A 14,314-nucleotide genomic window follows, 5' to 3' on the forward strand; every position below is an offset into this window, starting at 1 on the left:
TTTACAGTTCTTTTATCTAGTTTTATAATTCATTTTATTGCCTCTGATGTCATCTGTCCCCCTTGCTGCCATCACTGTGTCCTTGCTACTTCTATCCCAATAGGGGTTCCAAGCCTCTACCAAAAGACTTAGCACTAGACCTGAGATGCTTTTAAGTTGTACACACAAACACAGAATTAATAACATTGAATCTCATAGTCGGAAAGCTGTGCCCTTTTCAGTTCTTTTTAAGCCTTCCAATCGGTTTGGAGTTACTACGTCTTTAACACCTCTCTAATGGCTAATTCTCCCTTTCAACAAAGAGAGAGCGGGGCTGTGGCTCAGTCCTTGGCAGATAACAGTAACCAGCTAGAATTTGATACGTATTTTCTTTTTGTTGTATTTATTTGTATGTAATTTTCTACTTAGGGTAAGTGATTCTGGTTTTATGCCTTTAAGGAATTCTCAGTCTAACAGCAGAGACAAACACATAAACAAGTATCTATAATACAGATTGATAAGGGAACTAGTAGAATGCACAGCACAGAGGAAGGAATGATTAACCCAACCTGGGGAGCAGGAAAGGAAACGAAGTTCTGGCAACATGAAAGAGTGTGCCAGGCTCAGGAGCTCCCGTAGTTCAGTCCTGCCAAAGCAAGATGTACAAGGAAAAGGATGACAAGAGTGAACGCTGAATAAGTAGACAGAGGCCAGACTATGAAGATTCTTTCGTATCATGCTAAGCATTTCCATTTTCTACAATAAGCAATGAGATCCATTAAAAGACGGAAATTTTCTTTAAATTTTTGTAGGATTAGTGTATAGTTCTAAAAATAAGTTTAGGCTATGTTTCATTCCTTAGTCTTAACAGTTTATTCTAGTTTATAGTTTTTTAGTTCCTTTGTTTGGAAATCAGGGTTGATAGTTAAAATACTAAAAAAGTAAGACCAAATGAATCACGGAGTGATTGCCACACAACCATGCAGAACTGGGTCATTTTGCAATGAAATCCAGCTGTTTCTTCCAAAACCAGGATCAGTCTCTTTGTTTTTATTCCTATTCATAATGATGAAAATATATTGTAGATTAGTTTAAATCCAAAAGAGGATGAAAATTTGAGTAAATGGATTCATGCTGGTTTATATAACTTTTCTTTGAGTGCTTTATTTTCATTTGAGAAGTTGGCATGAACCCACGTGAATCCAAGTGGTGGATTTCTGTTCCATCACGGGGATATTAATGTAAGAGGAGGTAGGGATTTCCTCTGACCCTTCTTCCTTGTCTGCTTCTTAACCTACTTCCTGTGTTTGGGCAATTAACAGCAGCTATTTTCTGGACAGCACTGACCACACTGACAGAAGGCCAACAGCCAGCACTGCCCCTACCTGGAGTTCATTTCATATGTTTTGTTATTCAAGAGAGAGCCAAACTGCAGCTCCATTTCTAGTTATTAAGTCTTGGTTGTTTTCCAGAAAATGAGAAATATTGTCACAGAAAATGAAGTTGTTTTTAAAATTAATACTGCTAGAACATTCATTTTCCCATATAACACACCCTTTTCCTTTTACTAAAAACTATACAGATTGTACTATTCTACAGTTTCTACAGATTTGCCCTGCTTCAAAGGAATGTTTCAACTGCATATAAATGTTGCGTTTAAATTTCCTGTGTATTTAGAATTCTTACTTATTAAGAAGAACTTCTGGTTGCCTTTACTTTTTCAATTTCTTTACTCAAGTATTTATATAAGTGCCATAAGAAACCATATTTTTAGTTTCCCAGAGAAACTTAAAACACGATTTTTTTGAAATGTAATTAGAAATAAGAAAGCACTTGACAGGGACTTCCTTGGTGGCGCAGTGGTTAAGAATCTACCTGCCAATGCAGGGGACATGGGTTCAATCCCTGGTCCAGGAAGATCCCACATGCTGCGGAGCAACTAAGCCTGCGAGCCACAACTACTGAGCCCGCGTGCCCTAGAGCCTGCATGCCGCAACTACTGAGCCCACGTGCTGCAACTACTGAAGCCCACACACCTAGAGCCCGTGCTCCGCAGCAAGAGAAGCCACCACAATGAGAAGCCTGTGCACTACAACGAAAAGTAGCCCTGCTCACCACAACTAGAGAAAGCCCATCGTGCAGCAACGAAGACCCAACAGAGCCAAAAATAAATAAATTTTTTTTAAATAATAAAAAAATTAAAATGTGTCTTTAAATAAATAAAATAAAAGTGCCTTATTTGAAAAATATACATAGGGCATTGTATTTCTACTTTAAGACATATTGGTAATACTAAATATCTGACAGCTGCTAAGATTACTTTTGCTTTTTCTGAAATTAAATTAGAAAATATATAATACCTGTTAGTATAACTTTATTTGAGATTAAATCATATGGATACATTTCCTATTCATTAGTATTATCATACGTAGATAGAAATAATATGTAATTCAACTTTATGAATGTGCAAATCTCTCTTTGCATTTGATATTTCAGCTTCGCCAAACCCAGAAGTAATCAAGATAAATTCAATTCTGGATATAGTAACAAAAGTGGAAGACTACTATCTTAAAGGATATATTGTTGGGGCTATTCATCCTGTTATACAACCTGTTGGGCAGCAAAAACACCTGCCTGCAAGTTACCTATACAGGGTGGTGCTATCGCGCTTGAAATTAAGGTAAGCCTGACGCTCCAGAAAACTGTCATACTAAGAAGCTGTTGAGAGAGACAGTTTTCTTTGGCTAAAAGCAAAGCAAGTTTGAACGAAGTGATGGAGAATAAAGGATAATTCGGGGTTTTGGCTTAAGGCACATTTTCCAGCAGTTGAACCTCGATTGGGAGAAGGAAACTTAAATCTCCTTCCTTAAAACTTCTCATAGATTTAGCCCCTTGCAGACAAACAGGTCCTAGGTAAGGATGTCAATGAAAAATGGGAAAGGAAAATAGACTCAAGAAGCACCTGAAAGCTGATATAGCAACTTCAGCGGATGAGGGGGTATCAATTAGCTATATCCTATCACTGGGCTAAAAGAGCTGACTGAACAAGTCCACTTTCACTGAGCGTTTTTTTTTGAACTGTCCTGTATTGCTTTATTAATAGTGGCAACAGAAACTATCTCTAACTTCCAAAACTTTTACAGCAAAAAGGCCTACATGCCAACTTCTCACAAACTGGATAGATCTCTTATCAGCTTTTTCCAAAAAATAGGATGGGAAAGCCAGAAAGCCATCCATTTTAGGTTCTTTTTTAACTTTTTTAATAGCTGTTTTTCCAAACAATACTACAAACGTTTTTGCCAACCAAGCTTGTATGTTTCATAATATTCAAAATACTGTTACTCCTTCCAGTGAAGAATGAAATAACCAGACCAATGTCTTTGATTAATACATTAAATTTTTTTTACACAACTCTCCAACTGTATCAAAATCATCTCAAAGACCAGGGTAAAAACTGTGTTTTCTCTTTATAGCGACTTTAACTATGAAAGGGCTAAGCTGAGAGGGGAAAATAAAATAAGAGAAAACAGGAAAATTGGGAAAAAAAGAAGAGGCTTTAAAAAATCCCAGATGTGCTTTTTAGGGACACTGTCTGCTACTGAGTAACTAACTGCCCACTTACACATGTCTGAGAGGGCGTGTACACAAGCAGCTTTCACCACGACAGGGCACCTCGTCAGATATTTACTAGTGCAAGCATTACTAAGTAAATATGCCATTTACCACACCATAGCAACACTTATGTCCTAATTACAAATCTTACAAACCAAGGATAAATTATTTTTCTCTTTTTGCATTACTTCAAATAGATTTAGCAGTGCCCTGCTAGGGCTAAGAATAATCAAGGGGTGAAGATCAGAAAAGAAGAAAAAGGAAAAAGACAGGACAATATTTATCTGCACTTAAATAGGATTGTTACTTGTGCTTTTGTACAATAATGAGGTATTATTGAGGTATAACAGTGATCTAAAATCATTTCTCATAACTTATCAAAACAACAGACGTGGAGCTTTTCTTTCATGTTAAATTAGAAATTAAATTAATAGAGGTTTTAATTAAGGAAATCTAAATTAATAGAAGTTATTGTGTTTTTCCAATATTTTTACGTAAGAAGACAGCCATTAGAGTCGAAATAACAAAGAAAAAGGATTGCCTTGAACTTACTTGTGAGTTACTCGCTCATTTTCACATGAGCATATTAACTGAAAATCAGCAATTGGCTTCCAACCATAAACATATTCTCTGTTACAGCACGAAGCATTCGACAGCACCCAGTGGACAAAGACGCCCAAGGCTTGTGATTGAGGAATGTCCTCTAACTTTTGAGACACAAACAAATGACGTAGCAAAAGAACTGATAGAAAAGGTACTAAAAGTATACATTTTTTCATGGGATATTGAGAAATATTTCATAATTCTTCTTCATCAATTTCCTTTCCTACTTTAAAAAGAACAGGAAAATGATAGGTGACTTAGTCTACCAGAATTTAAAACAAATTGAAGCACAGGTACCAAATTATAGAGTTAAAAACAGAAATACAGGCCAGTGAAACAGAATGGAAATGCCAGAAATAGATTTATACATATATAAGAAGTTTCATAACAAACCTGATGAAATAAAATGGGGGAACAACCATTACCGCGTAAGTGCTGCTGGGAAAATGGGCAATTGTTCTATAGAAAATAGACTCCACACATTTCACATGAGTTAAAGAGGTAATTTTTTCAAGTGCAAAAAATCTGAAAGAAAATGAAAGAGTGGACATATTTAATTATGAATAGATTGAGTAATTTGAGTTTGAATATATAAATATAAGTTATATACTAGGAAAAAAAGAATCGGGGGGAAATCTGCAGCAAATGTGTCTTATAGAAGCTTCATTTTCTGAATATATATGAAATGAATACAAACGCATGAAAGTATATTCAGTCTTGAATGGACAGACAGAATCCATGGACAGAAAGGAAACACAAATAATAAAGAGACATTTGGCAAAGGGTTCAACCTAACTAATAATTTTTAATGTAAATAAAAACTGAGAAGTAACAATTTACCAGTATTAACTGAGAAATTAAATTGAAAATATTAAATTCAATGTTGGAAAGACCTTTAAGAAAACATTCATATACATTCATATACAATGCAATTGGCATTGTAATAAATTAGTACAGTGTTTCTGAATACCAGTTTGGTAATAAAAGTCATAAATCTTGTTTTATTTTGTGACCCAGTAATTTCCTCTTTAGGAATCCATTCCAAGAAATTAATTGAAAAGGGAAAAATCATGTTTATACAAAGATATTTTAATCAACAGTGAATAGGGGCCAAATTCTCAACAAGTGGAAAACTGAGAAGGAAGCAATGGTCTATCAATATGATAGACTATTTTATGGGCATTGAACATGACAACTATCTTAACTGTTGAGAGAAAAAAGTCTATTCAATATAACTTAATTGAACCTTAAATGAAAAATTGAACACTATATGTATATTGATTAAAACCAAAAAAAAAAGAATTGTACATTCATAAGTATTCTAAACGACAGGATTTGATGGTGAAAGTTTGGGGTTTTTTTTAAATTTTAGTTGCATTGTCATATGTGTAAGGTTTAGCTTTTATTTAAATGAATACTGCCAAAAACCTAAGGCATTTCCTGTCAAATAAGAAACTGTGAAATTTGTTCGCTGTTTCTATTTTTCCCAAGCTTTAAATGACCGTGTGTGTAAGATTATCTGTGGTTTGTGTTTAGCCAGTTAGAGCTGCCAATGATACCTCCCATTTAGATATAAAGTCACCATTTAATAAGGTTTTTCAGGAACAGCCTTTGAAACTAGATTTTTATAAACAAGGTACACATACTATTTACTACTACTATTCTGGGAAAAAAAATTTTTTTTTTCTGGGAATAAATCCACTCCAGAAACAAAAATCTAACTGCTAATTTAGTCTTAATAGATCATCATGAGAGCATTCATTTTGTATTTGACTTCCTGGACACAAAGATCTATTTAAACAGGAAAGTACTGTTATTTCAGCAATTAGAGTAATGGGGTTATTTTATGAAAAGAAAAGCTTCAGGAAAAATAGCACGTGAAATATTTGAACATTGCCCCGTGTATGAGCAAGAGCAATAGATGAGTGCCAAATATTATTTTTGAACGGCTGCCTGATATAAAGAGTTGATTGTTAAACAGCTAGATTTTAAGTCATTTTAACATTATGTCAATGTTTGCTCTTTTTTTAAATTTAGATTTACAAATGTTTTCCCCAGGATTTTTAAATAAAAATCACATGAAAAACATCAATCTTGCAACTTAAAAAACAGAAAAGACAGTAATACTCTGTATCATACCACCTTTTCCAGATAAAACTTTTTAGTAATAGAGAAAGTCTTCTGCAATTTTCCCCCCAAATCAACAAATAAGACCTAGAGAAAGCACTGACATTAAATTTACCGGTTTTTACCTTCCTCCTCACCACCTCCTTCTCCTCTCCCAGGAAACCTGATATAAAGGACAATTTATGGTTATTTTTAAGGCTTCTTGCCGTGTCACAGTCTTAATGTGTTAATTTATAGGAGTAAATGATATTGTGCCAGCAGTGTTTGTCCAAGCTCCATACACCCACACCCTCTGTCCGTCTCAGCTAAGTTACAGCAGCCTCCATTGCTGTCTGGTTTCACCCTGCTTCTTCCTGGCCTTTTTCATTCCATTTTATTGCTGACTATAGACGTTTGCACTTGCAACCTCCATCATAACTCTTTCTTCGCCTCCCAGGTGAATTTAAAACATTTAAAATGTTTAAAACAGTGGCCGTATAAAAGATGTTGCTATTTCTTCATTTTAACTTATTTAACGAGTACTTATAGAGCACCTGTAGGTACAAAACATTGCAACACAAAAGTGAGTAAGATAGTGCCTGCCCTCAAAAGAATGGTCAGCTTAACACAGGAGAAAGACGTGGACACAAAAAGAACAAAGAAATGATGAAAAAGCAGAGAAAGAGAAAAGTGTTGAGCATGAAAATAATCACTCTTAGGGTCTCAAATTATTTCACTGGCATTATTTCATGTGCTTCCGAACCCAATTCTTTAACTGATAGGACTGAATCTAATCATGTGTATTTGGCCCAAAAAGGAGATAATAGTACCAAGATATAAGCAAATCAGAAACTTCTTAAGAGTGGTAGTACGAATTGGGCTTATGCATTATATGTATGCATTTGTCAAGAATTAGTCTTTTAACAGTTTTCTTTACACACAAGCAAACAAGGCTGTATGTTTTCTGCTTTTAAATTAATGTCTCTTCTTTATTATTAAGATGTATTTGGTTTTGTTTTTTTTTTTAAATGGAGGAGGAAGAAAGAGTGGCTTTATTTCTTTGCCGGCAAAGAGGGAACACAGTAGCCTAGCGCCTCAAGAACTCTGCCCCCCTCCCTGGGGAATAGGAAGCAGTCAGTAATGTTATTTTTGAGGATTTCTTGGGATAGTTTTGAATTTTGCTTCAACTAGAGAAACCATTGTTAACAGGGCTGCAAATATCATGCTATGGAATTATCAGTTCTTCCCAAATAGTAACCTCTTGGAGAAAATATAATTTTAAAATTAATTAATTAATTTACTTATTTGTTTGTTTATTTATTTATTTTGGCTGTGCTGGGTCTTGGTTGCGGCACGCGGGCTCTTCATTGCGGCGCAGGCTTCTCTAGTTGCGGCACGCGCGGGCTTAGCTGCAGTATGTGGGATCTTAGTTCCCCAACCAGGGATCAAACCTGCATTGGGAGTGCAGAGTCTTCACTACTGGACCACCAGAGAAGTCCCAAAAATATAATTCTTGTTTTCACAGTTTCTAAAATGTATCAGTTCTGTTTGAAGAAACCACCAACATAGTGTGACAGGGTTTTAGGATTCTTGCTATATTAGAGGTCATTAATTTGTTTATGAATGGGTCTTTACTGGTCCATTTACTCCTTTTCTAATGGATTTCCTTAATAAGCCTGAAGGTTAATTGATAAAGCAATCAATGCAAATGAAGTTTACATTTTGTTCTACCGTGTCTTTTTAAACTTCAGATTAATGGAGGTGCTAAAAGAGGAATGAAATTTGTTGGATTCATATCACAGCACTGTCCACCACTTAAATTCTGCAATGGAACCAACCAGGATGGAGATACAGAATCAGCACTACATGTGAGACACAGTTCAGAGGAAAACTGTAAAATTTGGAATGAAGGAACATTAAGTGGGCAATCATCTGAAAGTGGAATTGAGGAAGAACTACATCATGAAAGTGGACAGTGTCAAATGGAACGAGATGGCAGCCCCAGTTTCTCTAAATCAAGAAAGGGAGAAGGTAACAGACAAGATGAGTAGAAATAGAAATATTAGTTTAAATTTAGCACAAATATGTTTTTAAGGGTTTTTAAACAAATATGAGGCAAATTAAATCTCTAATGATTATAAAGATGAAAAAACTAGTATAAATTTTCTTGATTTTTTAAAATTATTGCACCTGGAATAAGGTAGGGCAGTTTTCCGAACAGTTATCCCTAGCATGGTCATACGACACCATCCACATAACGAAACTTTGTGTTGAAAACTGGTTCCCATTTAGTCATACACCAACTCCTCTGTAAAATGGAGGCTGTGCATGTATACCAAAAAAGTGATTCTGTAAAGAAAGCTGTTCTGATTTATGTTTCTCCCTATAAACAGTGTGTGAGAATTTTAGTTTTGGCCTTTCCCATTTCATGGGCACTTTTCACCTTTGAAGTTAATTGGCTTTATTTGATCACCAGTTAGAATATTAAAATGCACATCATGATGAAACAACTAATATAACAATAGTGCCTGCATTCTTCTTTTTTTTTTAATTTATTTTGGCTGCACTGGGTCTTTGTTGCTGCACGGGAGCCTTCTCCAATTGCGGCGAGAAGGGGCCACTCCTCGCTGCGGCACGCGGGCCTCTCATGGAAGTAGCTTCTCCCGTTGCAGAGCACGGGCTCTAGCCATGCAGGCTTCAGTAGTTGTGGCTTGTGTGCTCTAGAGCACAGGCTCAGTAGTTGTGGCTCACGGGCCTAGTTGCTCTGCGGCACATGGGATCCTCCCGGACCAGGGCTCGAACCCCACGTCCCCCATATTGACAGGTAGATTCTTAACCAATGTGCCACCAGGGAAGCCCGTGCCTGCATTCTTAAATAACTTTAAACAATAGTTTTATTCTTCTTTGCAGCTAGCAAGGCTTTCAAGAACTTGAGAGTATTTTTTAATGTATTTCGGACTGTTCTAAGTTTTCTGATACATTTACAGACACGCTTTAAAAAGCACTAATAAAGAAAATCAAAGATTATGTACACCTTAGAGTTAAGAGTCTGCAGCCAGACTGCCTCAGTGTCTTTAATAGAAAGGGTGTTGTTGTGAGTAGACATGAGATGTCTACAAGGTGCTTAGCCCAGTGCCTGGCACAGAATAGACTATTAAGTTAGCTGCTATTAACTGATCCTTTGATCAGTGTTGGTGCTAAGGCCACACACACTGGTGGCATCGGCTTTCTGGGTTATGGTGAGATTGCTCAATATTCGTGCATGGCAGAGACCCACTGGACCACGGTCAACACAGCCTCCTTAAGAAAGGACCCAGAGCTTCCCTGGTGGCGCGGTGGTTGAGAGTCCGCCTGCCGATGCAGGGAACACGGGTTCGTGCCCCAGTCTGGAAAGATCCCACATGCCACGGAGCGGCTGGGCCCGTGAGCCATGGCTGCTGAGCCTGCGCGTCCGGAGCCTGTGCTCTGCAACGGGAGAGGCCACAACAGTGAGAGGCCCGCGGACCGCAAAAAAAATAAGAAAGGACCCAGAGCATTTCCCAACTCATCATCTCACCACCTCACCACCACCAACACCCTCCCATTTTTCTACCAGTTCCCTAGCTAACAACCATGCTGATTTTCCTGCAGAGTGCAAAATTTAGGAATGTAAATTTAGGAATGTAAGAGTTGTTGGAGTTGTGGCCAGAGAGCTACCCACTGTATTCCACCCACAGCTACCTATAAACTCCTGCTGGTTCCCATCCTAACTTTGATTAGATCAGGTGTCTGTTCCAAGTTTTTTAAGTTTCAAATCCAGTATGCTACTTAATTTAATTATCAGTCTTTAGATTCTGCTTTCTATTTATTTTAAAACCCTGTATTTTTTCATAACTTTTCTATGGCAGTGGTTGGTTCTTAACTTTTGGTGCTGGGGGATAGGAGTGAGAGCAATAGCAATGGGGGCTGGGGGGAGACCAACAAAAGACCTCTTGGAGAGTCTGGTGAAATCCATGGAGACTCACCCAGAAAAACACACATAACACACATACCCCTAATACTCTGTGACACAAGTAGTGTTAGACTTCCTAAAACACAACCATAAATGTGGGTCCATAGACCCCCAAGTTAAGAATTTGCTAACTTGTAAAGTATAGGATCCAGCAGTTCCATGTCTAAGTATGCATTCTAGAGTCACTCTCACATATGTGTCCAAGGAATGAATAATGTTTGTAATAACAAAAATTCAGAAATAATGTATATGTCCATCAACAGGAGAAAAGTAAACGGGAATGCTATATAGCAGTTAAACTAAATGAATAAGATCTATATGTATTAATTACACTTCAAAAGCATAATGTTGAACAGGAAAATCAACTTATAGATTGATACATACAGTATAATACCATTGTTTAAAAACTTTTTAAACTGCAAAACATTGTTTTTAAACTGCAAAACATCATTTATGTGTAAAGAAATGTGTATTAAAAGAATAAAAGAACTTGCATGAGAATAATAAACACCAAATTCATTACAGTAGCTATTTCTGGAGAATAGGATTAGGGGAGATACATCTTGAGCCTCAAGTACATCCATGTCTCATTTCCTTGAAAAAAATCTGAAGCAAACCTGGCCCAATGTTAACATTTGATAAAGCTGAATGGTGGATAATTTTATTATTCTGTATGCTTGTTTGTGTGCTTGAAATAGCTCATGATTAATTAAAAAAAAAAAAATTTTAGGGCTTCCCTGGTGACACAGCGGTTGAGAGTCCGCCTGCCAATGCAGGGGACACGGGTTTGTGCCCCGGTCCGGGAAGATCCCACATGCCGCGGAGCGGCTGGGCCCGTGCGCCATGGCCGCTGGGCCTGCACATTCGGAGCCTGTGCTCCGCAACAGGAGAGGCCACAACAGTGAGAGGCCCGCGTACCGCAAAAAAAAAAAAAAAAAGAAAGAAACTATTTTAGGAATCTTTTCAATAAAATTATAGTTTTCCCCTTTTTTCTTCCTTCTGAACACCTATCCTCAGATAACAAGTTGTATACAGTCTTCAATGATTTTGAGGATGAATCAACCTGCTGGACCTATCAGGAAGGCATCTTGTCAATGAAAGTAACGAGAAAAGGCTCTGTCGTTAGTACACTTGATGCCGATTGGCTGGAGTTAACTACATTTTATTATAAACAAGGCTTGTCTTTAATCGATTCTTTTGTATGCTGGGAAACATCTAAAGGTAAGTTTTATATTATGATATGTTGATATCTAAAGAATTTGACCTTGTGTCAGATTTGGTGGAAATGTTTTTGCCTCTCAAGTTCAATGGCTAAAAGGACAGATATTATTTTTTTGAATTTTATTTTATTTACTTATTTCTTATACAGCAAGTTAAAAGGACAGATATTATTCCTAAGAAAATAGATTCTAATTATTACACAACTCTGTAGCTTTAATTTAGAAGCTTAACCATCCTATGTGGTACTATTATAATGTGATATTTGCTGTTGGGTTGTGACTATCAGAAATGGACAAACCCCTGTGTGATTAGTTAGTAGGATTTTCCAAGTAAGATGTACTACAGCAGCCCAATCCGGAGGTTATGATGACATTTGACAATTACTATCCAAATTTATTACACTAGCCCAATTTTGGAGACTACCTACCATGTCCTCCAGTCTAAACCTGACTTCTTCTAAAATTCGTATAGAAAAATAAACTTTGGTTCAGAAAATTATATTGATCTATATTTATTTATGCCTTCCCCTTATCTTTCATCTTTATCTAACCTTCTTCTTTTAGTTACAATGGGATATGTAATCATTCATGTCTATCATAAAAACAAACAAATCTTTCCAAAAATTATTTCTAAAGAAAGTGTTTTTTAAAAGAGATGAGTGCTGGGACTTCCCTGGTGGCGCAGTGGTTAAGAATCCACCTGCCAATGCAGGGGACACAGGTTCGAGCCCTGGTCCGGGAAGATCCCACAAGCCGCAGAGCAACTAAGCCTGTGTGCCACAACTACTGAGCCTGCATGCCACAACTACTGAAGCCCACGTACCTAGAGCCTGTGCTCCGCAACAAGAGAAGCCACCGAAATGAGAAGCCCGCACACCTCAATGAACAATAGCCCCTGCTCTCCGCAACTAGAGAAAGCCTGCGCACAGCAAGGAAGACCCAACGCAGCCAAAAATAAATAAATAAATAAATTTATTTTTAAAAAATAAAAGAGATTAGTGCTAAAAAAAAAAGAACAAAGATAGTAAGGAGACTGGAAAAATGCATTAGGAAGGATGGAGGTTATGAAAATCAGGATAGTTAGGGACCATGACTCGAGGTTAGAGGAAGGAATGAAAAAGAAAATAAAATGAGATCTCAATAAACCCTATTATTATTAAATCAGCCTAGTGATACCTTAACTAATACAACTAAAGACTTTGGATGATTATTTAAAATTATCGAGTCATGTTCCAATAGGTCCCTTTAAGTAGCAACCAAGAGTAAGGATCTAGCTCATTGGAGCACCCCATGGAGCACCCCAAAAAACATCACCTTGCATAGTGCTTGGCACTTAGCAAGTGCTCAGTAAATATTTATTAGTATTTTTGGTTACTGGAAACTTCTTCCAAGTTGATCTTTTATGGAAATAGCCGGACCTGATATGAAGCGCATGGACTTCAGCATCAGACAGACCAGGGTTTAAATCCTGTGTCCTCTACTTAGAGCTGTGTGACCTGGGGAAGTTAGTTGAGCTCATTGAGTCTCAGTTTCCTAAAAGGGGGATAAAAACACTCCTACTAACTGTTGTGAGAACTTAATAAGATATAGTACGTACAAAGTAACTCCCACGTGCCTTGCCCACTATCAGAGTTCATTTTCTGGGGTTGATCTTTTCTCCTGCCACTTGCTAGATGCACTTACACTACTTTTTTTGTTTTTTTTCTGCAGGTTTTCCATTTTTTTTAATTAATTTATTTTTGGCTATGTTGGGTCTTCATTGCTGCACGCAGGCTTTCTCTACTTGCAGAGAGCGGGGGCTACTCTTTGTTGCAGTGCTCAGACTTATTATTGCAGCGGCTTCTCTTGTTGAGGAGCATAGGCCCTAGGCATGCGGGCTTCAATAGTTGCAGCACACAGTAGTTGTGGCACACGGGCTTATTTGCTCCAAGGCATGTGGGATCTTCCCAGACCAGGGTTCGAACCTGTGTCCCCTGTATTGGCAGGCGGATTCTTAACCACTGAGCCACCAGGGAAGTCCCTACACTACTTTTAGTATGAATCATCTCTTTAAAGATCAGTTTATGCTTCATATATTCCCTCCCGCCCCATCTCTTTCTCTTCACTCCAAATACTCTAAGTTAGAGCTGTTCAAAACAAAGAGGGGGGGCGGTGATTTCCTGGCGGTCCAGTGCTTAAGACTCCGCACTTTCACTGCCGTGGGCCCAGGTTCGATCCCTGGTGAGGGAATTAGGATCTCACAAGTTTCAAGGCACCGCAGAAAAAAAAACATCCATTCCAAATTTTGGATTGTGACTAACTGCTGAAGGAAAGACAAAAAAATCCTCCTTTGACAGTGTCTTTCAGGCACCCCTGCCTTGGGCCTTGCCTGATGATGAAAATAAAATTAGCCACAGCAGTTGCCAGCCAGAGGCTCTGTAGGGCTTTTGTTCTTAAAGCCTCAGAAGCTATTTAGAGAGCCCGGGGGAAAGTCTTTCCCTCTCAGCAACTCTGGAATGTCTCATTAGACGTTCTGCAGGCCTTGCCAAGCCCTAACAAGCCACGAGCCACGGTCTGTAAAGTCTGGCAATTGGGTGTGTCACTCAGGACTTTCCTGGGAGTACACAGGGAAGCTGTGGAGGGGAAATTGTGACCAATGCCTGTGTCACTGTGAGAAGCAAGTCAGAGGAAGCAGGGCTGAATTGGTCGCTTTGTTCCGGGATATCTGATGCCTGACATCTAAAGCACATAGGGGACAATGCATATTTTGTTTTGTCTTGCTTCCATCCTCTTCCAAAATATTGTCAGAAGTCAGCCCACCATG

General features: G+C 37.9%; 1 protein-coding gene across 1 annotated transcript in view; it reads left to right on the forward strand.

Moving 5' to 3' along the window:
- Window positions 1-14,314, forward strand: part of RFTN2 (raftlin family member 2) — a 61,014-nt gene that overhangs the window by 10,922 nt on the left and 35,778 nt on the right. Inside the window, exons 2-5 of the mRNA XM_030855502.3 lie at window positions 2,476-2,659; window positions 4,231-4,345; window positions 8,052-8,331; window positions 11,309-11,512. Coding sequence (XP_030711362.1) covers window positions 2,476-2,659; window positions 4,231-4,345; window positions 8,052-8,331; window positions 11,309-11,512 — 783 coding nt within the window. The remainder of the gene's footprint in view (window positions 1-2,475; window positions 2,660-4,230; window positions 4,346-8,051; window positions 8,332-11,308; window positions 11,513-14,314) is intronic.

The sequence above is a fragment of the Globicephala melas genome, chromosome 7 (assembly GCF_963455315.2).
Source record: "Globicephala melas chromosome 7, mGloMel1.2, whole genome shotgun sequence".
Classification (NCBI taxonomy): domain Eukaryota; kingdom Metazoa; phylum Chordata; class Mammalia; order Artiodactyla; family Delphinidae; genus Globicephala; species Globicephala melas.